The 27403-nt window shown below is 52.8% G+C and overlaps 1 protein-coding gene across 2 annotated transcripts in view; it reads left to right on the top strand.

Moving 5' to 3' along the window:
- Window positions 1-27403, top strand: part of exoc6b (exocyst complex component 6B) — a 103902-nt gene that overhangs the window by 39638 nt on the left and 36861 nt on the right. For both annotated transcript variants that reach the window (XM_064343802.1, XM_064343800.1), the window contains exons 9-18: window positions 5829-5912; window positions 6606-6652; window positions 7635-7755; window positions 8313-8384; window positions 8555-8652; window positions 10047-10152; window positions 10465-10574; window positions 17607-17718; window positions 19646-19780; window positions 20076-20255. In XM_064343802.1, the coding sequence (XP_064199872.1) occupies window positions 5829-5912; window positions 6606-6652; window positions 7635-7755; window positions 8313-8384; window positions 8555-8652; window positions 10047-10152; window positions 10465-10574; window positions 17607-17718; window positions 19646-19780; window positions 20076-20255 (1065 nt within the window). The remainder of the gene's footprint in view (window positions 1-5828; window positions 5913-6605; window positions 6653-7634; window positions 7756-8312; window positions 8385-8554; window positions 8653-10046; window positions 10153-10464; window positions 10575-17606; window positions 17719-19645; window positions 19781-20075; window positions 20256-27403) is intronic.

The following is a 27403-nucleotide window of genomic DNA, read 5'->3' as shown; positions in this document are numbered from 1 at the left end:
CCCTGTGTGTGATGCACACCCTGCACAGCTTGTGTTAGCATTCAGGTATTCACTTCAGTCACAGGGGGCGGGGCGTAGGCATGGGGTTGGGGCGGAGTCCTCTCTGATTGATTGACAGCTGCCAGGTGAACGTCTTTAAGCTCAGACTGGCCCGTTGGAAGCGGAGAAGGGAGAAGGCGGTGCTCCCCCCCCCCCCCCCCCCCCGCCCGGCGTTGACATTGGCAGTGCAGAGCTGGGTTTCGGCTCCGCGCCCACATCGTTCTCCCAGCGTTGAGATTACCCGCCGTTTTCCAATTAGCCCTCTCCCGGGCCCTGTCTGCGTCTCCGCGCAGTCCAAACAAACAGGCACTCAGGCTGGCCGCCCGCGCGGCAGGGCCCCCGGCCCGGCCCGCCGCTCGCCGTGTTGTGTTTGGGAGCGCTTCCGCGGCCTCGGGTTTCGGCGGGTGCCGGTCCGGAGCGGTGCCCGCGGGGTTGCGTGTGCGCAGCGCCCTGTGCCCGTGAGCGTGTGCGCAGTGCCCTGTGCCCGTGAGCGTGTGCGCAGCGCCCTGTGCCCGTGAGCGTGTGCGCAGCGCCCTGTGCCCGTGAGCGTGTGCGCAGTGCCCTGTGCCCGTGAGCGTGTGCGCAGTGCCCTGTGCCCGTGAGCATGTGCGCAGCGCCCTGTGCCCGTGAGCGTGTGCGCAGTGCCCTGTGCCCGTGAGCGTGTGCGCAGTGCCCTGTGCCCGTGAGCGTGTGCGCAGCGCCCTGTGCCCGTGAGCGTGTGCGCAGCGCCCTGTGCCCGTGAGCGTGTGCGCAGCGCCCTGTGCCCGTGAGCGTGTGCGCAGTGCCCTGTGCCCGTGAGCATGTGCGCAGCGCCCTGTGCCCGTGAGCGTGTGCGCAGTGCCCTGTGCCCGTGAGCGTGTGCGCAGTGCCCTGTGCCCGTGAGCGTGTGCGCAGCGCCCTGTGCCCGTGAGCGTGTGCGCAGTGCCCTGTGCCCGTGAGCGTGTGCGCAGCGCCCTGTGCCCGTGAGCGTGTGCGCAGTGCCCTGTGCCCGTGAGCGTGTGCGCAGTGCCCTGTGCCCGTGAGCGTGTGCGCAGTGCCCTGTGCCCGTGAGCGTGTGCGCAGCGCCCTGTGCCCCTTAGCGTGTGCGCAGTGCCCTGTGCCCGTGAGCGTGTGCGCAGTGCCCTGTGCCCGTGAGCGTGTGCGCAGTGCCCTGTGCCCGTGAGCGTGTGCGCAGTGCCCTGTGCCCGTGAGCGTGTGTGCGCAGTGCCCTGTGCCCGTGAGCGTGTGCGCAGTGCCCTGTGCCCGTGAGCGTGTGCGCAGTGCCCTGTGCCCGTGAGCGTGTGCGCAGTGCCCTGTGCCCGTGAGCGTGTGCGCAGTGCCCTGTGCCCGTGAGCGTGTGCGCAGTGCCCTGTGCCCGTGAGCGTGTGCGCAGTGCCCTGTGCCCGTGAGCGTGTGCGCAGCGCCCTGTGCCCTTAGCGTGTGCGCAGTGCCCTGTGCCCGTGAGCGTGTGCGCAGTGCCCTGTGCCCGTGAGCGTGTGCGCAGTGCCCTGTGCCCGTGAGCGTGTGCGCAGTGCCCTGTGCCCGTGAGCGTGTGCGCAGTGCCCTGTGCCCGTGAGCGTGTGCGCAGCGCCCTGTGCCCGTGAGCGTGTGCGCAGCGCCCTGTGCCCGTGAGCGTGGGCTCGGATGGATCTGCACATGGGGTCCGTGCGCTAGGACAGGGCGACCTGGTGGCCTTTGTCTGAGGTGGAGGGCGGGCTCTTATTTCTGGGGAGGAAGGCTCAAGTTGGTTTTGTGCCTACCTGTCTCACTGTCGTGCCACACATACCGCAGCAACTGCACACACAAAAGTGTGCGTTTTGTCCCATGTTCCTGTGTGTCCATGTGTGCACCCCGTGTGCATGCGTATGTGTGAGTGCGTGTGCACGTGCGCGTGCATGCCTGAGTGCGTACGTGCGTGTGTGTGTGTGTGTGTGTGATTGGCGGTCTGCGTGTGAGTTGCGTGTGGGACTGCGGTCTCGCGGTCGGACGTTGCCTGGTGAAAGGCGGGGCAGTCACATGGCCTGTTGCGCTGGTGAGACGCTGCGCGGGGGGGGCGGGCGATCGCTGCGTCGGCGCGTGCGGTGGAGGACACGCGAGCCGGGGGGGGTGAAGAGTTTAACACTGGGGGGGGGGCGGGGGGGGGGCGTGGGGGGGTAGGGTCATTTCCCTGTCGGATGGACTGTTTAGAGTGCGAGGGGTCAAACGGTGAGCGTGGGGGGGGGGAAAAAAAGCCGTGCTCCCTGAAAGGGGAGACGAGCCTCTCCTGCGAGCGCGGCGAAAACAACAGAAAGCAAACAAACGGCGTCCGCGCGCCTCCAGGCGCCCCGCTCTCGCCGGGGGGAATGTGATGTGACCGGCCCAAGTTTATGGGTTTCCTTCCCAGCGCTGACCCTCGCCTCACCTTCGAGACCTTGGTGTGGGGGGGGAGGTGAGAAGCGGTCGATGAGGGAGGGGGGCGGGGACGGTGAAAAAGGGTTTGTGTCCTGGCCCCGGCTCTGATCCAACGGCGGCTGTGGGGGGGACAGGGGCTTTTAAATTTATTTATTTTTTTCGGTTTGTGACGGCTGTAGGGGACGCGACCCGGTCACGGCGTTCGGAGGCGGCCGGGCGGGGTTCAGCCGAACCGAAAAGGGACAGGAAGGCCCTGAACTCTGACAGGAAGGCCAGCGAGAGGAGGGGAGGGGGGGGGGAGGGGCTGGAGTCAGAGGGGACACAGTCTCTTTTTGGGTCCGCACACTGTTTGCTTTTTTTTCTGCGCTCTATTTCTCGGACGGCCGGTTCACCTCTTGGCCTTCCTCAGAAGGTTACATCACTCTTTGAAAAGGAGGTCTGTTCTTTCTAAGCTTATCCAGCAAAGACAACGACCAAAAAAACAAAAAAAAACAAAATCAGCAGCTTTGCCTTTGACCTGAGGAACGTTCTCTCCAGACGTTTTTTCGACGAGAGCTGTCAGGAACGCGGGCGACCCGGCGGCCAGCGGGGCCTGTAGTGACCGGTTCACTGTGAGCTCACTGTGAACCGGCTCTGACCCGGTCCGCTCGCGGTCCCTCCGCGCCGCGGGTTTGGCGGTCCGAGCGGTAGCGGCGATCCGTTTCCTTCTGTTTTCGGCACCGTTCCTGTCTCGGTCCCTCTGTGCCGCGGTGACGCAGACAGTTCTCCCGCTCTCTCGTTCCAGATTATGATCGGTGTGATCACGGGCTTGCCAGACGGGCCCGTGGCTCCTTAACCACCTTTCAAAGAGCGAGCGAAGTACCCAGGTTTCCCAGCTGCTTATTGCAGGGACGTCATGGGCTCTTTGGTCCAAAAAAGTGAGCCGTCGAGCAGCTCCTGATTCGATTCCCGGGATTCTTTTCAGGTTCAAGGCTCCCGGGCCGATGGCCTTGTTCTAATTAAAAAGTGTTCGCGCTGTTCGCTCTGCGTCATCGGTGAAGAAAGCGCTAGAAACACGCTGTTCTGGTTCTGCGTGTGCTGGCGCTGAGGGGACGTCTCCTCCTTCAGGACACTCCAAGGCGGGCCGCGGAACCTTCAGGGGCCCGAGGCGGCTTCCTCAGCCGTCGTACCGAACGCCGCCTCCTCCAGCGAGGCTGAAAGAGAGGAGCTTCTGTCCCCATGTTGGGACGGTGCTCGCTGGAGGAGATACGCCACGTTTAAATTTACACAGCTGCACCTGGGCCACAGGGGGCGCCACTGCACCCAACACAGACGGCTCTGCCCCTTGGGACCACCCACCATGTTTTTACTGGGTGAATTTTGCCAGCGATCACGGGTAGAGATCATTTATGTCGGTTGGGTCTAAATTTGAATTCGGTCAATTCATGTAATGATTTTTTGGTCAAATTATGGAATGATTTTTTCATCTCATGAATTGATTTGTAATGAATTGAACTGAATTGACTGCATTTTACTGGAGCTGATCAGCTCTGACCCACGCTCTAATCATATATTCATACTGTTGTGTAGAGGAAGTAACAGCCACGTTGGGGTCCTGTGGGCCCCTCTGGGGGGGGCCCCTCTTTACCTTTCCGAACCCTCGACTCCCCATTAACGGCCCTCTCATTATGACCCGCTGGCCCGCCGGTGTTGACTGTGCGGCAGTGAATAGCATGAACAAAGACAGGTTCTGTTTTTGACCGTTTTGATTTCTGGCTCGAGGGTCACGGTGTTCCTTCAGAAACTGGCACCCCCTCCATGCGGGAGAGAGGGGTCTGCTCGCCGCCCCCCCCCCGCCTCCCCAGAGGGGGGTTATCCGCAGGTCGCGGGGGTCAGGCGTTGTTGGCGCGGCGGTGACCCCCGTGGCACGTTGCTTAACTTTGAGGGTGCGCCTATCTGACAGGAAGCAGGCCCTTTTCGACAGGAAGTGGAGGGATCTGGTAGGGGAAGGTCATAGTTGATTGCTGATGTGTGCCGACGGTGACGAGGGTGGGGGGGTGAGTGGGGGGGGGGGGGGGGCACAAAGGCGCTTTGTCACAAGCGTTAGCAGACCTGCGCAGGGGCTGTTTTGCTGTCCTGCGGGGGTGTTTGTTTTTCCTTTACAAAATATTTAAACCAATCAGGCCGTTCTCAACAAAAAGAAAGTCAGCATCCACTACTAAAACAGACTACGTGCACAGTTTCAGTGCAGCTTCACAATGATGCCCCCGGTAGGCTCAGATTAATATGGCACTCATAGGCGAGTAATGTACTTCAGCAAATACATTTTAATTTCTCCTATGCTAGCAGTTTCAGTGCTAGCAGGTTCATTAGCCTAGCAGTAGCTTTGCTTTAGAACGAGGTGTTTCAGCGCGAGTGAGTAGCCCTATAGACAGTGGTCTCCTACAAACTTCAGAGCTTAGTTGCATTTTGAGCAATTAGCCGGGCAATTGGAATGAAGTTCCACGGTAATTTAGCACTCATTTCCTGAGCTTACTGAAGCTCTGTCCTCGCCAGGGCCGCGGCGGTGACGAGCCCGGGTTCGGTGCCTTATCTCTGGGGTGGGAGAAGAGCGTGGGCCCAGGCCTGGTGCGGGCTGATAGGCCCGAGTTCACAGGGACTGACCGGAATGGCCGATAAGTCCCGACTGCTCGGGGCCCTGATAGAGGGCTCGGGTCGTCCCCGCTCCGTCTGATATTGGGAGCCGCTCTGGTCCCGGGGCACGGGGAGATAAGAGGCACTTTTTGGATGCCGCCGCTGGTGATAGGAACCCTGTTTGAACTCCGTTTTAGGAGATTAGGCTCCTCTCTCTGACCCCGTGTGTTTTCTAGCCTTGCTGAGACCTTGGTGAGGGAAAGTGTTTTAGATTTTTCATTGGCTGGTCATATATGACATCTTCACAGTTGGCACTTTGAAAATAGAACTGCACCGAGTGTCCGTTGTTAAACGGTACTATACTTTTATAAATAGAATAGGGCAGTTATCCCCGGCAGTAAGCTCTTTAATACCAGCAAAGCATCATAGGAAACCCCTATTCACTATGAGGGAAAGGGTTCATGTGCATGTGTATTATAGACCTGTCATTGAACATAGTGAACAAGGCCTCTGTGAATCAGAGCCTCTTTTTTTCAGTAGGCTCTTAACAGACACATGACTCATGGTAGCAAATCCTGTGCTTTTGTCCCAGAGGGTCTGCAGTGATGTCATCTCGTTTAGGGCTCTGATTGGCTGACCGCAGGACTTTGAGGACAACTGTGTTGGGCCTTATGTGGGTCTCAAGTAGGCGCAGTACCAGTATGGGGCTGGCTTTAATTAGGCAGAGGTTGCCATGGGTACGGGCACAGGTGCGAGAGTGTGTAGACTCCGCGGCGACCGTGCTGAGTGTCTCCTGTTGTTGCCAGGGCGCCCGGGACACGTTTGAGAGCTACTACAGGAAGCAGAGGAGGAAACAGGCACGCCTGGTCCTGCAGCCTCACTCTAACATGGTACGACCCTGAGCACACCCCCGTCCCACCCGCACACCCCCGCTGCGCTGTCCTGGTCCTGGAGGAGCGCAGCGTCCTCACACACCCCCACCCCCCCCCCCCACACCCGGGCGCTAACTTCACTAACCCACGCCCTGACCAGCAGCTACGCCCGGAAGAACCAAGAACGGCCTCCACCTGGACCAGGAGGACTCGTTAGAGAAGAGACGCACAGATTCACACACACACACACACACATACATTCTCTCTCACACACACACACATGCATTCAATGTGTGCTCACAAGCATTCATGTACAGACACACGCACACACACACACACACACATGCATTCTCTCTCACACACACACACACACACACACAGCATTCAATGTGTGCTCACATGCATTCATGTACAGACACACGCACACACACTCACATGCAATCATGTACAGACACGCACACACACACACACACACACACATTCATGTGCACACACATACATTTGTGTACAAACACGCACACACACACACTCTGAAAGTGCCAGTTACAACATCACCTGTTGAAACATTGGCATATGCAGTACACTGATATATCCATATGACATGCCTCCATATCCATGTGTGTACTGTACAGCGATGCATTCATGCCCATTGGCTCAGCCGCCTGCTTCCTCAGGTGTGTTCATTCTCAGTCTCTCTCTCTTACTCTTCAGCATGAAACTCTGGACGGGTACAGAAGGTACTTCAATCAAATCGTGGGGTAAGTGTTCCCTCCACCGAACCCTCCTCACAGGGTGCTAGCGCCCGCTCTGGCTGGGACGTCCTGGGGATGGCGGCGGGGTGAGCTTCTCCGGGGGGGGGGCTGCCCAGATCTGTAGGATTTGGGATGTGAGCTGACAGGAGGGCCATGCGGCCGCTCATCCCTGCTGTCTACTTTGTGACTTGCTCATTTTCATTATCCGTCCCCTCTGTCTCTAGTGCTCTCTCTCTCTCTCTCACCCACTTCCACCCTTTCCCTCACTCTCTCACCCACTCTCTTTCACACTTTCTCTCTGTTTGTCCCTCACTTTCTCTCCCTTCCTCTGCTTTTTTTCTCTCAGTGTTTCTCATACCTGTCCATCTACCTCTGCTCTGTTTCTTTCCTGTTCTCGTGCTCGTGTGTTTCACAGTCTGTTTGTCTTTGATTTGACTTCTTTGGACGAGTCCTCTAAGCGCTGAATTTGCCAGAGTTGTCGTAGTGCTTGGAAGCTGACGTCCAACTTCTCCCTTTGATTTCGATGTAGCATATTTATTTTCACTGTTTCATAAAACATTGTTTGAGATGGGAAGAAAAATCTTGTAGGTTCCTCTCTTGAACAAAGTTTAGAAGTGAATCCAAGACTGGATGTATGGTGTGGTAGCTCTTTCTCAGATATCAAAGTTATTACGTTTTACTGAATCAGCTATTAAAATGTTATCAATAAATTGTACAGTTTGGTACATGAGCTTTGCTGGATTGGTGTTCTTCCATCCTCTCTGGCTGTGCCCAGACAGGACTAATTTTATCAAAGCATCTTCCTGAATCGGTCCTCAGTTCTGTCTCCTCCCCCTTGCTTGAGTCCAGTGCTCTGATTGGGTCTCCATGTGTCACTCCCCTTGCATGACCTCACAGTGATAATGCCCAAATTTGCCTTTGTCTCCAGCCCTTTAGGGGGCGCTGTGCAGGATACTGATTGTTCTCCTCTGCTCTCTCCTTTACGCAGGTTCTTTGTGGTGGAGGACCACATCCTCCACACAACCCAGGGCCTGGTGAACAGGGCCTACGTGGAGGAGCTGTGGGAGCTGGCCCTGTCCAAGACCATCGCTGCTCTGAGAACGCACTCGGTGAGCTCCTGCCTTGTCCTGATGTCACTTCCTCTCGTTGATGTCACTTCCTCAGGCTTGTACGGGGCTAGTGGTACTTCTTGGGGTGTGAGCAAAGGTGGGGTTGGGGGGGATCATTGACAGTCTCCAGCAGTCATTATCGAGTATGCTTTAGTAATGACCCCAGTGATACTAATCCCTGAGAGTGTGCTGTACTGTACTGAGTGACTGTTACTCGTCGGGGTCACTGGATCACAGGCCAGTGTATGAGAGGAGTCCTGTTGCTGGACTGAGTGGTTGTTACTGAATGGGGTCACTGGGTCAGTTTCAGTAATGACCCCAGTCATACTAATCCCAGAGGGTGTGATGTGCTGTGCTGAGTGGTTGTTACTGAATGGGGTCACTGGGTCAGTTTCAGTAATGACCCCAGTCATGCTAATCCCCGGGGGTGTGATGTGCTGTGCTGAGTGGCTGTTACTGAATGTAGACCCTGGGTCACAGGCCAGCGTATGAGAGGAGTGCTGTTGCTGTGGCTTTGTGTGTTACTGTGATGCCTGACTCTGCTCCTCTCTCTGCAGTCTTATTGCACTGATCCTGACCTGGTTCTAGATCTGAAGAACCTCATTGTGCTCTTTGCCGACACTCTGCAGGTGAGACTGGTGTGTGTGTGTGTGTGTGTGTGTGTGTGTGACTATTTGTGTACCTAGTAATTCTTTAAATTATCATTACAATTTTAAATATGAAGTACCCCTCTTCCCTCTTTCTCTTTGCTTGTGTGTGTATATATGTGTGTGATTGTGTGTGTGTTTGTGGTTGACAGGGCTATGGTTTCCCAGTCAACCAGCTGTTCGACATGTTGCTGGAGATCCGAGACCAGTATGGAGAGATTCTGCTCAAGAAGTGGAACCTGACCTTCAGGTGAGTGGCATTGCGGGAAACCGTCAGCACTCTTGGGCATGCTCAGACAAACTGGTGGGTCTGGGTAATGAAGTCCACAGTAAGCTGAAGCATCACTGAATGGAGTTTTGCTGCCCTGTGTTACAGCATCTCGCCATGGAAACGTGAGGTCAACGGTTTGACCCCAGACTAACCTCTGACCAGATGTTAGGGTTCGTGTGCAGTCATAGCGGAAATTACATTCACCAATAATTTTGGCTGTATTGTTAAATAAGTTATTCTTTGTCCATATTGTAGTATGACGCAATGGTAAGAACATTTTTATTTTGCAGACTTAAGTATATTCAAGCTTATATAGAGGAAAAGCATTTTTCTCTTGAACTTCCTGTTCAAGTTATTGCGGTTTAGGGAAAATGACTGGGTCCTCCTAGGTCACAGTGAAAAACCTTCCAATCAAACTTCTCAATCCTGTCATGTAAAGTGAGCTCTGATTGGCAAGCCTACAAAATGAGATTGGAATCTCCTCACAAAAGTGTCATATTCCATTGCTAAAACAGAACATCACACCTTTTTAAGGACCTGAACATACTCGTGACAAATGACTGTGAATATTTACTCTTGGAACGATTTTATATAACCAACCTAAAACTATTTATTGTAAAACGAACAGATGTTATAATTTCAGACAATGCAAAAAATTCCTAAGAATTACTCTCCAAGTTTATCTGTATAGTTGTCAAACTTTATTTGTATTATTTTTTATAAAAACTGTTCTTTTTTTTCTTCTTCTACGTGTTTTAAAATTGAATCGGTAACCACAAAAATCCTGGCCTATCGTCAGGATCTCTCTACATCAAAGCTTCCAAGGAACACAGCTAAATCTTTTCCAGAGTGGCCAGAATAGATGAAATCAGTGCTCTGGAATGACCCTGCTGTGGACGTCCCTGCCGAATCCTTGTCCAGGGCCCTTGGCACGCGCCGCGGGGCGGCCTTGGAACCCGAGCGGAGCGGAAAGCTCGGGGAATGCGCGGCACCGCCGTGCTGTGGAGACGGGCGCTCCCGCGGGTTAGCGGTGCCCAAGGTGGATTTAGCAGATAGGCGTCTCGACTTCCTCTCCAGGCCCGCTGATCTCCCAGTCGGCTTTTCGAAATGGTTTTGGAAGCCCCCCCCCCCCCCCCCCCGGAGTACCGCTCACGAATAAACGCGCGTCGACTCGCGGGGCCCGCTGAGACGCCCCCCCCTAAATCTCCCCTGGGGTTTCCGCGGCAGCTGACTTGTGACCCGGGGGAGGCGGGGCCAGGGTTCGAGGGGAAGGCAGGTTGGCGCGGAGGCGGGAGGCGGGAATGGCGCCGCGTTCCGCGTGAGCGTTCCCTCGGTGACCGTTTGCTTTGTGCTCGTGATTGGCCCTCGCGCAGGCAAATCCTGGACCAGGACAACTACAGCCCCATCCCCGTGGCGACGGAGGAGGAGTACAGGTGCATCACGGGACAGTTCCCCTTCCAGGACCCCGAACTTGAAAAGGTGGGCCAGCTGGGGGGGGGGGCATTGTGGGATAATTACAGTACTGTACTGTAAACATCAAACAATTTTCTTTTATTTTGACATTATAGAACTACTTATAAATGAGTAGGAAATAAAATGATACTTAGATACGTTTTAATCTTACTTTGCAATGCAGCAACATTAGAAATAATCAATGGCGGGTGGAAACTTTCTGAATGCACGGTATGGGCAGTGTTTGACTTGTTTTATGACTGTTGGTCTGTATGGCAGCAGCTGTCTTTTTTGTGTTTGGCTGCGTGTGTGATTGACACATGACTGCCCCTCCCACAGATGCCCTTCCCTAAGAAGTTACCCTTCTCTCAGTTTGTGCCCAAAGTCTACAGCCAACTGAAGGAGTTCATCTATGCCTGCCTCAAATTCTCAGAGGACCTACACCTGAGGTGTGTGTCTGCTCACTGCTTCTCTCTCCCTCTCTCTCTCACACACACACACACGTACACACACATACACGTACACACACAGAAACATGCGCAGACACATGCTCAGATACACACACACATGCGCGTGCACAAACAGAAACGCATACACGCACACACATAAGCACACAAATAAACGCATGCGCACACACACGTATGAACATACTTACATGCACGTGAACACTCACAGGAAGGTGCACATTTACAGACACATGTCCATTCACAACAGTTGTTACACGTTGTCTTTCTAAGCACTGTTCCAAGCATCAGCCAAGTTTGATTTTTAGGCAAAAGTAAAGTTTTGTGAAGTTTATGGGCAAGACAGCGCTAACTGGCAAGAAATATGCACACCATTTTAAAATATATTATTTTCTGACTGGGAGGTCCATCTTGGAAAGACAGATGCTAGGTCTTGCTGGGGTTTCAAACACATTTCGCAACGCAAGGTCAGTAAGTTTAGCGAAATGTAATTACTTTTTTTCATTTTTTATTTAATACATTAATGAAATTTAAGGTTTTTACTCAGAACCTCGTCAGTCACAAAGGGTTTATTTTACTGCTGCTCTCAGAAGACCGTGTTACAGACAGCGTGTTCGTCAGAAGAAAGAGTTTACTATCCTCGCAAGCAAACTTTTTTTCACGAAAAAAAAAACATTTTCAAAGATGTTTTCTGCAAATTTCGACTTTGTAATTGGGACATAACTTTGGCATTTTCACGACATACCTTTGAGTGTATTTCCAGAACTACAATTCTCATGTAGCTGTAACCGCATTGCTTTGAGTTGCCAACAACAATTTTTGAATCAAACAAATCTCAAGGTAGAAAGTAACCATTATAGCGTTCTTATTAGCTTAGTTCAAGTGAAAACCAACAGGCCCCAACAGTGTTAATCTCAGCCAGGGGTCGGCTTTTTTTTTAAGGCTATTTTTTCATGCTTGACTGAAGTGAACAGAGCCATTCCAGTTTTATTTTCCTTCTCACATATTATGCTTGTAATCTTCAATATTTCACAGATATCACATACTTTCAGGGGATCTATGGGGCCTTTTGACAAAAAAAAATATATATATGTGCATTGTAGCCAGTAATGAAATTACCAAAATCAACATGTTTCACTTTTACTCTCCTGCCCTGTTCGAGCTCTGGCTCGTTTGAACAGGTTTTCTGTTTTGAGTGAGTCTGCATTAATGACTTTAGGTACCCAAATTTGAAGCGATGGAGTTCGCAGCTTAGTTAACCATTTTATACATCCATCAAGCAGCGACAGTATGGCCTTCTGAAGTCCTGGTGCTCCTGTTCACACCTTTTATTCTCGCATGTTAAACAATGAAAGTATGATTGTTACTGGGCACTTTACAAAGGAACTGCTACAAAGCACTGTGCTGACTCTGATTCCCACATGGGTAACCTAAACAATACAGGAACTCTGGAATCGTTTGGGGAAATACTGGAAACTTGCGCTCTGACTACCCAGGACGGCCATCTGGAGAAACTTCTGGAAAACAATGTCATGCGAACAAACAAAAAGCTTGTGAAAGAGCGCCGATGGATGTATTAATGACTGGGTTCATAAGGGCGAGGTCAGCGTGGTGCGGTGCGGAGTGTCTCGTGAGCATGCTCCGTGAGGTCCCAGAGCGCTGTAACACACCCCCGACACCCGGCCGGGGGGACCCGAGTGCGATTCAATCCTTTCCTCCAAATCCCCCCAATCAGAGCAAAAGGTTAGCCGCCGGGGGTCAGAGGTCGCACTTCTGAGGCGTTTCCACGGCGACCCTCCCGATCCGCGTCCGGCCCGGGTCTGGAAGAGGGCCTCGCCTGATTGGGCAATGTGGAAACGTTTGCCGGCTCGGTTACCGGGGGGGGGGGTCGTTTAATGTGGGCTGTTTGACCCTCGGTGCAGGTCTCTGTGAGCGGCACGTCAGGTCTGGTTACCTTAAGAGGGGAGGGGGCGTCGCTGGCCGGCTTCCTGTTCCGGGGGTGCGGTGGGCGGTGGGGGTTTGTGGGTCACAGGTCACCATAGGGGAAGAACAGGAAAGTGTAACGGGATCACAAGGTAACCCGGTCTGCCAAATTACCGCCCATTACCATCAAAACAAGACTGACTGTTCTGCTGCAAACTGCGGAGAGGCCGTCTGTGTCCAGTTCCTCTGTCCTTGAAAAAGTTCAAAGAGGTTTGGTTCTCTTACGCCGTGAAATCGTGTGAAGGAATTTGGGATTTATGTGGCTGCTGTTGTTTCTTTAATGTGGTTTGTGTCTGTCCTTCATTGCGAAATTGGCACAGGTTTAGAGGCGGGGAGGGGCGGGCGTGGGGATGGAGCAGCACATTCGCTGGCTACGTTGTAAAGTGCAGGCGTGTAGGTGGAGCGGTGCGCTACACGTTGTAAAAATGAAGCACGAAGATTTCAGTGTGTTGCATGTTTGAAAAATGGAAGTGCGTAGATTGTGTATGTTGCACATGTACAGTGCAGGTATGTCGTAGTGTGTTACATGTTATACAGATATAAGTGTGCAGATTGTGTTGCAGTGTAAAATGGCGGTGTGTAGGTGCAGCAGTGTGTGAGTGCAGATTGTGCTGTGATAAATAGCCTAATGGTATCTTGTTGTAGAGTTTACACATGCAGAACGCAGTGGCGTGAAGTCCTATTGTACACACGGATTTGTAGGCATATGTAGGCATATGTCGTGACCACCTCTGCTGTCAGTCTGTACAGGTAGGTGAGTTTTAATTTAATCTAGTCAGAGACCCCCCCATGAGAAAGGAGTCTCTACGTTTATTTGACCTTTTTTGTGACATCAGACGAGAGGAACACACTGCGAGCCACACGTCACTTGTCACTAAGCCACAGGAAGTGATGTGTGGCTTGCGAGCGCAGTGTGGCAACTAAAATCTAGTATGAAACGGTGGTGCTACGTTTACGAATTTGGTTAAACCGTTTGGGCCCGAAGGAGCGCAGCCTTTAGACGGATACGTGTTGCTAAGGGAGGAGGATGTACGAGGCGACATGGCGCAGGACGCGGGGGGGCCGACCAGCGGGCCGCGAAAACACGGCCACCGGAGGAAGCTCGTCTCCGCGGTCCCCCCCCCCCCCCATGAATACTGAAGCGGGATTCCTTTTCCCGCGGGAGTTCTCCCAAATGCGGAGCGGGTTGCCCGGACGCGGTGCCGTCCCTTTGAACAGGCTTTCGAAACCCCCCCTCCGCTCCCTCAGCCGACGAATTTTGAACGGCCTTAATTTTCGGACCTTTCATCCAGTGTTGGTGGTGGGGGGGGGGGGGGGGTTGACATCCAGATCTGTAACCTCTAATCAAATAGCCATATGTATGATCTCAGCCAAGCGTAACAGCTCAGAGCTGCTGAGTCCAATCACGGCAGGCTGTGTTGTTCAGACAAATTTCCTTTTTTTTCACTGGGAGGAGCAAACTGGGCCTCGGCCGGATACCCAGATATCAGAATGTGTTACCGCTACGACGCTTTGCCGTGATGCTCTTGGAGATTGCGACTTTCAGACTCGGGGCTGGAATATCGCTTTCCCCTTTACAGTCGTATGCAACACTGTTGTTTTGTCCCCCCCCCCCCCCCTCCACACACACACTCAAACTTGGACGGATTAAAAGATGAACCTGCTATTGATGGATATCGGCCAGAGTGCGCGAGCCAACGTTTTCCGAGCTGAGACTGTCCTTCTCATCGGCTTTGACCTTCACCAGATGATGAGAATAGCTGAATAATGAAGAAGAAAAAAAAAAGGAAGCCTGACTTTTTACCCCTTCAGAGTATGTTGAATAAATGAGTGGAATAGCTGGAGGGCTTCGGGGATGAAGATACTCGTGTGGGGAATTGAGCGTATCTATCTGGTGCGAATCGAGAGCGTGTCCAGCGCTGCGGTCTGCGCAGGACTGCGCACGGTGATTCCCCAGCTGTGGCGGCGATCGTCGATGTGAAGCGATCCAGATGCGAGCGAGAGTAAGGATGCCAGGCGTGAATGTTGGCGGGATGGAATGGGAACGTTGTGCAGGAGGTTCTAGGTCATATTTTATGTCTCCCAGAAGGGTAATTGTTTCTATGGCTAAGTGTTTGTCACAGAAGTCACAGGTGTCACTGATTCAATGCTTTTTGTCTATTTACTAAAAAAGTCTTTGGCAGTTTTTTGGTTCTTTCTGTGATTTTTTTTGGATAGTAACTATAACGCAGACTTAAACCTCGCAATGTGGGCTATAACATGTGCAAATCTTTTTTTTAAATTTTTAAACACAGTAATGCTATTTGATAATGCTCTGTCACTGACACAGCGGCGTGTTTCACCTGACTGGAACTGCGCCGCTGCTGTCGAAACGGCCTGCGCCTTCGACTCGACGCGTCCGTTACGTCGGCGCGTGCGGATCGATCTGCGATCGGCCGCTGAGCTCCGCCGTGTGATCAGGCGCCGTGTAAACGAACGAAGATGTGCGGGGCCGATCTGCGTATTGTTTCCCCTCCGCTTTTGAAGGGGCCCGGTTACCCTCGTGATTCCGGCCCCTCCTCGGACCCGCCGCTCTCCAAAAACGGCATTTCTCCCCCGGCATCGGAATCAGGATCCCCGGCTCCTGACGGGGAGCCAGGAAGGAAGCGAACGAGCGAATGAACGAGTGAGCGAACGAAACGGATGATGAACAAGATGACGCGTTGCGTTTCAGCCCGCTGCCCAAATCAGGGCTTGACTCTGCTAATATCACCAACGGGTTTTTTTCCTTCTTTCTTCTTCCCCCCCCCCCCCCCCCCTTTTAATTTTTTTTCTGCCATAGAGGGCTGGGGGAGGGGACGGGCTTGAGGCCGGCGCGTAGTTCAGTACGGCACGTGCAGTTCACACAAAGCCCCCTCTCATTAGGAACCCCCCCGCCTTACCCGCGCCTCACTCTCATTGTCTGAGGGGTAAATCGCTGTTTGGGGGCAGCCGTGCCCTACCCCCCCCCCCGTCCCCCCCGTCCCCATCTCGCGGGATCCGCCCTCGGAGCGGGGGCCCCGCCCGCTGAGGTTCTCGGCATGGAAATGTTCTAGAATCTGGGGTGTCTTATTTCTGTGTTCCTCAGCTCCCAGCACGTTTGGGACAACCCCCCTCCCCCCCACCCCTCCTCTCTCCGGCTTGTCGACAGCTTTGCTGCAGAAGGGCCGGTTCCCGCGCCAACGCCGCGGAGGAACAACGAGGCGCGGCGCGGCCGGGCTTGCGCGGCGACCTCGGCCGGCGTTCTCCACGAAGGCGCCTCTGTTTACTCATCGGGCGCGCGTGCCAGCCGCTATCACTCGCTCGCTCGCGCGGCGCTAACGAGCGGCGTACGTGTCCCCTCGCCCTGCGGCTGGCCGTCTGCACGCTCTCCGAGTCCCGGTCCAAAGCGCGGCGTCCCCGGCGTGCCGGGACGGGCGTTTGGGGAACGCGCCGCTCTTTCTGTAGCTGCCGGTAGCGTTCCCGCTCGCAGGCCAGACCCTGCGGAGAGCAACTCCAGTGCTGTTTAGACTGTAACCAGGGTACCGGTCACAGCGTCATGTGACCTCTGTGGCTGCTTTAAATGACAGGTGTACACTCAAACACACGCGCGTCACGTGTGCAGGTACGCATGCTCACAGGCATGCACATACACACCACACACATATGCTCACACACACACACAAACACACACACACACACAAACGCACACGCACACACACAGCACCTAGACAAGTGCCACCCGCACACATACCACACATGCACAAATGCACACGCACACACACTCACATAAACGCCATGCACGCATGCTGCACACACACACCACACACACACATTACACAGCCTCCACACACACGCACGCGCAGACACACGGCCTCCACACACACACCCCCTCCCTCTCGCACGCGTGATTTCTGGGAGCAGCATTGGAAGGCACGCGGGAGATGGAAGCGTTTTAGTTTTTTTCCGGAAAGGAAGCGGACCTTTCCCGTCCAAACTCCGGCTGGCCTTTGCGCGCCTGCCCAAATATAGCGTCCCTCGCGCGTCCCGCGGATCGTCTCGACCGCCGCTCGCCCCCCTCTCCGGTCCGCTTCTCACCCCTCTGCTCCGGTGGCCGGCGGAATGCTGGGGCTACTGCAGTGCGTCGACTTCCAGCGCGCCGTCCAAAATATCTCCCCGCCGCCCCCTTCCCTCTCCCCCCCCCGTCCCGGAGCCGGTGCCAAGTCACCGGACCAGCGCTTGAAGATCTCCCTTTCCTCCCTGAACGCGAAGTTTTCAAATTCTTTCACGGCCTCCCGACGCAAATAAAGACAATTTAGCAATCTTGGAGGAATGTGTTTGTTTCCCGGAGAACAGTCAGACCTCGACTTACATGGCGAACGTTCCCCTCGTTAACCTCTGCGGCAAAAACAACAAAAAAAAAAAAGGCAAGAAAAAAAACACATCAGACGAGAAGTATACTGCACTACCGGGAGCTAAGACCACTGCGCTGCGGATTAGCCCCTCTTTCGCACTTCCTGTTCGCGCTCGTTCTTCCCTGAACCCGTCCCCATTTTCATTCGCCTTTCTGAGCCCTGCGTTTGTGTGCGCACAAGAACAGGAAGTGCCATCGCTGTGCCCTGGCCTGGCTGAGATGTATGACCTATGACCTCTCACTGTTAGCCAGGAATTCTGGGACACTAAATAAAGGATTGGGCTTATGATTGGGAGGTTGCAGGTTTTTCTTCTCTATCCCCGCCCCCGCCAAAAGGATTTTTTGCATAAACAGATCAACAATAGAAACATGGAAGGGGGGGGTGGGAAAATTCTTAACTATCTAAACTTTGCAGAGATCCCTCTGTTGCACAGCACAATTATGAATGAGTTTGATGACAGATTGCAGTCAGCACCCAGCCAGCGAGCGGCTTGCGGTTTTGAATTACGCCACTGTCCTTTGTAAATGTCCTTTTCCCTCTTTTTGAAATGCGCCTTCCCCTGAAAGGGCATGGGGAGAGGGGGGGGCGACGTAGTAAAGAACGTTTCCTTTTCCGTCCCCAGCTCCACGGAGATCGACGACATGATCCGCAAGTCCACCAACCTGCTGCTGACCCGAACCCTGAGCCACTGCCTCCAGTACGCCATCAAGAAGAAGAACGTGGGCCTGGCGGAGGTGAGGAGGAAAATGGCCACCTTTTTAAAAAGTGTCTTTGGTGCTGGAGGGGGGGGTCGTGCGTCCTGTGCCCGTTTCCGCTCTGACTCCACGGTTCTGTTAGACGCGTGTTGGTGTCTTCTCTCAGTCTCGTGTCTCTCTGGTTCCGTTAAGTGTGTGTGTGTGTGTACGTGCACGTGCGTGTGTGCATGTGCATGTGCATGTACTCCTTTTTGGCCTGATCCAGTCTTGCTCCCTGGGTTCTGCCAATACAAGGTTCACTAAACCTCCTTCCAATGCAAACCAGGTCACACGTCTTTTGAAGTGTGTTTAGTCTGTCTGAGCGTGCAGGAGATGTGTGTTACTCATTTATTTTTAGGCGTGTTTATAACGTTACACTCTAGATATGGCGCTCGGCTGGGCGTCGCAGAGGGAGCGGGGTTGACCGTTGGAGCAGGTCGGGGGGCTGGCTGTTCGGTGCTTAGGGGTCGGGGAACGGTGAAGCTGTCGGATCGGATATCACAGGTTCCCGGTCCCCGTAGAGGCAGGGGTTTGGGATCTGGAAAGCGGGGCTGAGTGTACCCCGCCCCTGCTCACGTAGCCCCCCTGTGGAGAGCTGACCCAAAAGCAGGCCTGTTCTGAATTATCCCCACGGCTGAAGAACTGATCGCTGGGGCCCTTCGCCTCCCTCTCTAACCCAACCCCACATCTTACAATGCATAACCCAACATCACAACTTACCATGCATAACCCAATCCCACACCTTACCATGTGTAACCCCATCCCCTCACCTTACAATGCATAACCTAACCCCACATCTTACAATGCATAACCCAACACCACAACTTACCATGCATAACCCAATCCCACACCGTACCATGCGTAACCCAACCCCACATCTTACAATGCATAACCCAACACCACAACTTACCATGCATAACCCAACCCCATACCTTACCATGCATAACCTAACACCACCCCTTACCATGCATAAACCAACTCCACAACTTACCATGCATAACCCAACCCCACATCTTACAATGCATAACCCAGCCCCACATCTTACAATTCATTATCCATCCCCACACCTTACCATGCATAACCCAACCCCACAATTTACCATGCATAACCCAACCCCACACCTTTCCTGCCTGACCCAGTCCCACGCCTTACCATGCTTCACCCAACCCTATACCTTGCCATGCATAACCCAACCTCATACCTTAACATACATACCTCAACCCCACATCTTACTGGGTATACCCCACACATTATCCTGCATAACCCAACCTCACACCTTACTGTGCATAACCCAACCCCACAACTTACCATGCATAACCCAACCCCATACCTTACCATGCATAACCTAACACCACCCCTTACCCTGCATAACCCAACTCCACACCTTACCATGCAACCGCACACGGTGCATAACCCTAACCCCACGCCCTACCGTACCCCCGCAGTAATACACGGGTTATTCTGCAGGCCAGCACTCCTAACAGGGAGCTGTTGTGCTCTGGCAGAAGCGGTGTTGAGATGGCGGGAGCCTGGCTGGGATTCGGCTGGGTTGCGGGAGATTTGTAACAGGACTTTGTGTACTTGTGTGTGTGTGTGTGTGCATGTTTCTGTTTGTGTGTCATTAGGGATGGCTAATCTAATATTCTGTGTGTATCGTATCTCTTGTAGTCTTGCCTCACTTCTAGCTTATGACTTAGCCATAACTTTACTGACTTAGCCAATGCTTTAATGTGTGAAGCAGGCTTGATGTCCGTGGCCATGGATACCTGATACTTTAGGAGAATTGTACTTTATGTGACTTGTGTTGTAGCTGTTCCAACGACCTTCGGGGTATGTGCTTATTGTGCGTCACTTTGGATAAAAGCGTCTGCCAAATAAAATGTGCTGTAATGCGTGTGTGTGTGTGTGTGTGTGTGTGGTTCTCCAGCTGGTGCAGATCATCATTAACACCACTCACCTGGAGCAGTCCTGTCAGTTCCTGGAGGGGTTCATCTCCAACATCACCAACGTGCCCCCCGACACCGCCAACGCCACCAAGCTCTACGGCACCTCCACCTTTAAGGTGGGGTCAGCGTTCCTGTCTCCACCTTTCACACTGCATTCACTCCATCACTTTCCCTCTCTCCACATTTAACATTGTCTCATTCACTCCACACTGCATAGCGATCACAGCTTCTCTGTTCTCAGCTCTGTCTCAGACCTCAGGCCATCATTAATTAGACAAACCTGTTCTCTCTCTCTGTCCCTTCTGCTCCCTCCCTCTCTCTCCCTCTTTCCCCCTCCCCTCCCTCCCTCCCCCTTTCTCTTCTCTCTCCCTCCTCCCTCTTTCTCTCTCCTCTCTCTCCTTTCCCCCCCAGGATGCACGCCATGCTGCCGAGGCAGAGATCTACACCAACCTGAACCAGAAGATCGATCAGTTCCTGCAGCTGGCCGATTACGATTGGATGGCGGCGCAGGGGGGCGGGGAGGCCAGCGACTACCTCAGCGACCTCATCGCTTTCCTCTGCAGCACCTTCGCCGTGTTCACACACCTGCCCGTGAGTGCGGAGCGTTACGCTACACACACACTCACACACACAAACACGCTCATGCGTATGCACATAGACATACACATGCTTACCTGTCCATGAGCGTGGAGGCTCGTTTCACTGCCAATGCACACGCCCACGCTTGCACGCAGACACACACTCACACAGGCACACGCAGGTGCACACACACACAGGCATGGTCAGACACACACACACGCGCGCACACACACACACACACACACACACACACACACACACACTCATACTCACACAGGCTCACGCAGGTGCACACACACAGGCATAGTCAGACACACACACACACACACACACACACACACTCACACACTCACGCGTACGTACATGGACATACACGCGCTTAATTGTCCGTGAGAGTGGAAGTTTATTACACCGCCAGCACGCACGCACACACACACACACGCACACACACACACACACACACACACACACTGCGTTAAAGCGTGGACACTGATTCAGGGATTCCATACCCAGCCCGTGCGCTTCACTCCTGGCACCTGTGTGTGGCGTGCTCTCTGAGCCGCGGTGGAAACCTGAGCGGGAAGCGGGAGGCTAATGGGATTCACAGTGGAAAGCCAGAGGAGCACGGAGCTCTGGGCCCAGGGAGCCCCGAGGGAGGACGAGAGAGAGAGAGAGAGAGAGAGAGAGAGAGAGAGAGCGAGAGATAGAGAGAGAGCTAGCGAGAGATAGAGAGAGAGATGTATTAACAATCAGCCTTTTTTATGGCTATATCTATTTTCTGCTTCCATCCACCGTATTTTCTACTATTTACTGTAGTATGTTTTCTAATTAATGTTTAGTTTTTCAATGTTTAAACGCTTGCTTTGGCAATATGTACAGTGTTACAATATGTCATGCCAATAAAGCAATTAGAATTTGAATTTGAAATTTGAGATGGAGGGAGCAACATAGAGATAGAGAATGAGAGCGATAGAGAGAGTGACAGAGCAATAAAGAGAGGGAGGGAGAAGGGAGAGCAAGAGCAATAAGAGAGAGTGAGAGAGGGAGAGAGCTGGAGAGAGAGGGAGAGAAAGAGTGAGAGAGAGAGAGAGAATGAGAGAGGGAGAGAGCTAGAGAGGGAGAGAGCGATGGAGAGCAAGAGAGAGAGAGAGAGGGAGAGAGCGATCGAGAGAGAGAGAGAGCGAGAGAGAGATCAGGGGGCCTTGCCCAGAGGTGAAGCGCAGGTCACAAAGGTCCCGCTGATGGAGCCGGACGTGCCCAGTCCCTGACCCGCTCCGGAGGCATTTCTGCCCGAAACAAAAGCCCCCCTGAGCCTGGCCGCCCGGCCCGCTGCGCACCCCGTAGCCGCTGGAAGGCCCCCGGTCCCCCGGTCCCCCATCAGAGGTGCTGAAAGCCGCTTTCAGGGTCCCGGCCCTCCCGCCTAATCCGCCAAATCTGTGCGTGACCCTGGGGCGCAGTGTGCCGGGAGAAAGGGCCCCGCTCTCTCGCAGGAAGTGGGCGGAGAGCGCGGCCCCTGAGCAGGAAGGGCAGCGCCGCTGCCATTGTTGGCGTACGTGGCGCTGGTCTCAGGGGCGTGGGGGGGGGAGGGGTCATTCTGGCTGTACAGGTCTATTCCCTGGCCACTGGCACAGAGGTCCCCCATACAGTGGCCAGATTTGCCCCGCCTCTATGGGCCCATGTCCCGGCAAAGTGCGCCACAGGTTGTGGGACGGGGAGCCCTTAGTCCCTGCCCTCAGTGCTCTCCCAGCTCCTCGTTTGGGTGACTGTGGGGTCGGCAGCCAGCTGCCTTGTCCCAGCCAGAGGCCTGTAAACTCTCTCCCCACCTGTGACCCCTGCATTGCTGTATTATACTATACTATACTATACTGTACTATTCTATACTATACTATGCTATACAATTGTACTATACTTTACCATGCTATACTCTCCTGTGCTGTATTATACGGTACTCTACTATTCTATACTGTACTCTACTATGCTACACTATACTATACTATGCTATACTCTACTGTGCTATACTATACGGTACTCTACTATTCTATACTATGCTCTACTATGCTATACTACTGTACTATGCTATACTCTACTGTACTATACTATACTCTATTATTCTATGCTATACTGTACTATGCTATACTCTACTGTACTATACTCTACTGTGCTATATTATACTGTACTATACTATGCTATACTCTACTATGATATTCTATACTATACTGTACTATAATATATTAAACTGCACTATGTTGTACTATACTATACTACACTGCTGCTGGAGAAAGAGAAACAAAAGGAGAGAAAGAGATGAAGGGATAGGGATAGAGAGGTAGGTCCCCTTGCTGTCCCCTGAGTGCCGCTGTCTGAACCCCAGTCTCTCCTTTAGGGCAAGGCCATAGAGCACGCCACCATGCCGGTGAGTACGGGCTCCACCTGTGTGCTGTGATCACTTACCCATAATCCTCCAGCATGCGGGCGCACCCTCAGCACAGGAGCGCGCATCTGAGCGATCGGTTACAAAACAGATTCTCATCCAGCTTTTTTCCTGGAAATGGAATTAAGCGAGTTTGAAGTGAGCTTTTTTTAAATCCCCCCCCGACCCTAACGAGAACTTCTAATACGCACGTGCAGCTGAAGAAGCGAGCGTCGTTAGCACCGCGAATTAGCGGCGACCTCGCGCGTTTGACGCGTTCTACACGGTTAGCGCGGCCCTGCGCCTTTTCGCCATTCTAGCGGAAGGCGGGAAGGCATAAGTGGGGGAGGGGTGGGATGTCATGCTGACATTGCAGTTTTTATGAAGGTGATTTGCAGTTTTGAGCGTTCTAGGTGCTAAAATGACTCATTGCCCTGCGTTTGGGCATGACTGGAACATCCATTACAAGTGCAGCATTTACACACCTGCTGTTCCTGTGAGCCGAGCGAGACCCGCTTTGAGAAGAGGTCACAAAAAAGGCAATAAATTAAATTAAATGGAACGAAGTACCAGGCCATACAGGAACGATGCGCTAAGTTCTAACAAAAACGGATGAAACGATGCCGGCACAACCAATTGAATACTTGCAATTTTTCTGTTGTTTTTTTTAATATGGGGAAATGATACTGTAAAAACTGGAAGCGTAATGATATATTGACACCCAGCTCATTTGTGAAAAAGTTCTGATCGAATTGTGGAATCAAAAGTTTTGTAATTGAACGAAACTTGACACGCTCACACCGACCTGTGGCATGTGACTTCGTGCCACGTCCCGTGGTTATTGGTCACATGGGGCAAGGAAACCACGCCTCCCATGAAGCATCATTTTTACTAATGTGCTTGTAAGGTTCTCATTAAGTGCAGTGTGTATGTTTAGGTCATGGCGCTTTACGTTTTGCCCATTGTACTTACGGTACAGGAGCCGTAATGGTCGCTTGGCAGCCATCTTGTGCCATATTATGCTTGGTCCTCTGGATTTCTGCTTGTAGCCTGCAGCTGTGTTGATGGTGTCGCTGTTGTGGTTGTGGTGAAGAGGATGATGATGATGATGGTGATTATTGTAATGGCTATCATCGTTATTGTGGTCATGACCATATTTCGTGTGCATCGGGGTTGGGGGGGTGGGGTGTGTCCCTGTTTGCATGGTGGAGTTGCCCACGGTGTTCTGAGGGGGGTGGAGGCCAGAGCTCAGAAGTTTTGGCTATGTCATGAGTCTTTGTGTCAGGACGGACGGCAACCCCCCCCCCCCCCCACCCCACACACACGCGCCCACCCTAAACCAACCCGGAGGAGCTCAGGGGTTGCCGTGGGTTACTGTGACCGTAATGCGGTCAGGTGCCGGGGGTGACGAGGAGACCACCGGTGGGGAGGCGGGGCTCGGAGGTTGGTTTTCGGCCTGTTTGCAGTCACCCGCGTCTGGCATGTAAACGATCGGCCCAGCCTGCAGAGGAAACCAGAGCCTGGTCAGGGTGTGAGCGCAGCGGCATGGTGTGCGTGTGTGTGCCTGTGTGTGTGTGTGTTTGTGCGTGTGCGCGCCTGTGAGTGTGTGAGTGTGTGTATGTCATTAGAAACTACTGTGCTGCATATTCTTCAGGTCGTGGCCTGCAGGCTGGCCCGTATGCGCTCCAGTGTGCTCACTCCAAACAGTGTGTGTACTGCGTTGTGTCTGTTTAATCACATTGCTACAGTCGTCTGTGTTTTATTCATCCATTCCTTTAGTAATTAATTCACATGAAGATAGTAGGATCTTTCCTCATACGCCTAACCTATTGCGGTTACTGAAAGCTTAGATTTGGTCTTTTGTTTGTTTCGTTTTGCCTTTTGTTTGCTTTTTTAATTTTAATTTTTGCTTTATTCAGCTAGAAAGTAGAGAGGGTAACCACTAGGGAGGTTGGCGTGGTGGGGGTTCGAACCCGGACACACAAGCGGCTGGAGAGTCAGCTGCCCTCCGGGGCATCTTGGAACGATGGAAGAGGGAGAGGGCGAAAGAGAAAAGGGAGGTAGAAGATGGGTGCAGTGAAAGACGAGAGGACCCTCCCCTGTGCGTTTTGGGCGCGCGGGTAGCCGCGGGAGAGGCGCCACGTTCGCGTTGTTTACAGAAGCCCTCCGATTGGACAACGGTGAAAAGACGAGAGCGGTTTTGCTAACGCTCCCTTTCATGTCCCGCCGCTAATGGGGTAGCTGCCGTCTCTGGAAGCGGGACGCGCGGTTCGAGAGTTCACGGGGGAAACCCCGGGCGCTTCTCTCCCCGCGCTCAGGCGCTCGAAGGCTAATCGACACCGACAGGAAGCCGCTTCTCCAAAGCGCCGGCGTTCTGTTTCTGGTTAGCGCTGCGCCGGTGTTTGCATTCTGTCTTATTACTAGCATTAATTGTTGCGCGTCTCGCGCGAGGTAAATGTTCCTGGCACCAGAGGCCTGCGTCTAAAAACACGGCTCGGTGTTTATTAGACTGCACTGGTGCGCGCTGTGTGGGGAGCCCTGTTACATACCAGAGATGGACACCAGGCAAGCTCACCCAAACAACGCTCAATGTGGTCTGAGCATGGGGCCATCTCCGCATGGTGCCCAGCGAAGAACCAGTGCATTCAGCCCTTGGTTTTTTAAAGTTTAGAGTGAAGTGACACTGTTAGTTTCAAATTCTGCCCTTGAAATTAAGTGGAAAGATGGAAGTTGAAGCAACATAAATATTAGTCCATCTTCATCACTGCCTTTGAAGACAGGGTTGGTGCCTAGCTTGTTCTGATCTGAAGCTCATTGACTTTGTTCATTGTCTTGTATGTATAAACACAAATTGCACTGATTGATTGTCTTTCCTGGTGACATTTGATAATAGACATGGTACACATGTTTCACCTAATGCAGGCTGCTGACCTTTTCAGAGGCTTGGGATTCTGTATGAGGAGTGATATGGAGGTTGGGCTGTAAGCCTTTCTTGAGCCCCTCTCTGTAGATGAGGCTTGGCCAACTCTGGAGAGTCTGTGGATCCTTTGGCCCTTGGGGGCCAGGGTTGGCCAACTGGAGGGCCAGTGGGTACTTTGGCTCTTGGGGGCCAGAGTTAGCCAACAGTGGAGAGCCAGTGGGTCCTTTGGCTCTTGGGGGCCAGGGTTGGCCAACTGGAGGGCCAGTGGATCCTTGGCTCTTGGGGGCCAGGGTTAGCCAACAGTGGAGAGCCAGTGGATCCTTTGGCTCTTGAGGGCCAGGGTTGGCTAATTGGAGGGTCAGTGGATCCTTTGGCTCTTGGGGGCCAGGGTTAGCCAACTGTGGAGAGCCTGTGGATCATTTGGGTCTTGGGGACCGGGGTTGGCCAGTACTGGGGAGCCAGCAAATCGTTGGGCTCTAGGAGCCCTGGGTTGGCCCCCCTGTTCTGGGCTGTGGGTGGTCCGTTGCACTGAATACTGCTGTTGGGACCTCAGTTCTGCTTCTGGAAACTGTGCAGTCCAGCCTTTCAGTCTTTTTTACAATATTATTTCACTTGTTGTGTATGTTTTCCATTGGCTCAGACAGTTTTTTGTGTGCCGTATGGGATATTTTAATTATTCAAAGCTTCTGAAGACCTGGAGCTTTACAAGGACAGGTATGAGCCATTTGGGGGTTTGTGGTCTAAAGCAGAAGTATCTGGCAACTGCAAAGGCACATTGATGTTGAAAGTATTCTTGTTATCAAATTATTTCTTAAAAAAATACATTTAATACTATTTTCCTATAGAGCATGTACAGGCTGCTTTTCGGTTACTGGAAGTGTATTTTCGTACTTTAGACCACAAAGCCCCAAACGTCCTATATCTGCCATTGTAAAGCCTTCTCTGAATATGCAAAATATCTCAAATATCCTTCATTGCACACAAAACCCTCTAGGCCAGTCAAAAGCATATAATAAAACTGAAATATCAAATACCCCAGAATGTGTATTCCTGTAAATTCCTGTAAAGTCACACATACTGACCCATACAGCCACGTAGACATGTGTACTCACACACACACACACGCACCCACACACACACGTGCCTGTAGTGGCACTCTCCTCGGCGTGTTGAGATGGTACTGTACTGCAGGCTTGGCTCCCAGGCTCCCCCGGGCTAATGGCTGTTTATTTTCGCAGCCGCTGGGAGCCGAGTGCTTTTTAACGAGCGCTTTGATGAGAGTCTCCCTAATTAAGGGGCTGGAGGCCGCGCGCCCGTCCCCCACGCACCGGAGCCCTCCTCCGCTGCCCTCGGGCTAATTGTTAGCAGGCCTCTTCCCTGAACTGTTAAAACAAATGCGCTACTGTGAGCCCCGAGCGATGCCCGGTCTCCCTCTAAACCAGGTCGCCCCTCGCCCTGCTTCACTCAAAACCTGTACCCCTCTCCTCCTGCTCTTCCCCCTGCTTCTGTTACCATCTCTTACTTCTTGTCTCTTACCTGGTCAGTGTCCCTGGTCCCAACCATCAACCTTTTAGTCTCCAGTAATAGTTTCTGTAATACCAAGCAAAACTCTGTTAGTCCCTAATAATGTTGTCTTTAATACTAAGAAATGCCCAATTCGTTTCCAGTTATAGTTTCTCTAATACTAACCCGTGCCCTATTAGTCTACAGTAATAGTTTCTCTAATACCAACCAACACTGTTAGTCCCCTTTAAAATTAAAACTAAAATCCCAATATTGTCCCCAGTTGTGATGCTTCTCAACACAAAAGCATAGGGCCCTAACATACTC

The sequence above is a fragment of the Anguilla rostrata genome, chromosome 7 (genome assembly GCF_018555375.3).
Source record: "Anguilla rostrata isolate EN2019 chromosome 7, ASM1855537v3, whole genome shotgun sequence".
Taxonomy (NCBI): domain Eukaryota; kingdom Metazoa; phylum Chordata; class Actinopteri; order Anguilliformes; family Anguillidae; genus Anguilla; species Anguilla rostrata.
Note: the sequence above shows the minus strand (reverse complement) of the source record. Positions and strands in the feature narration are given on the sequence as shown.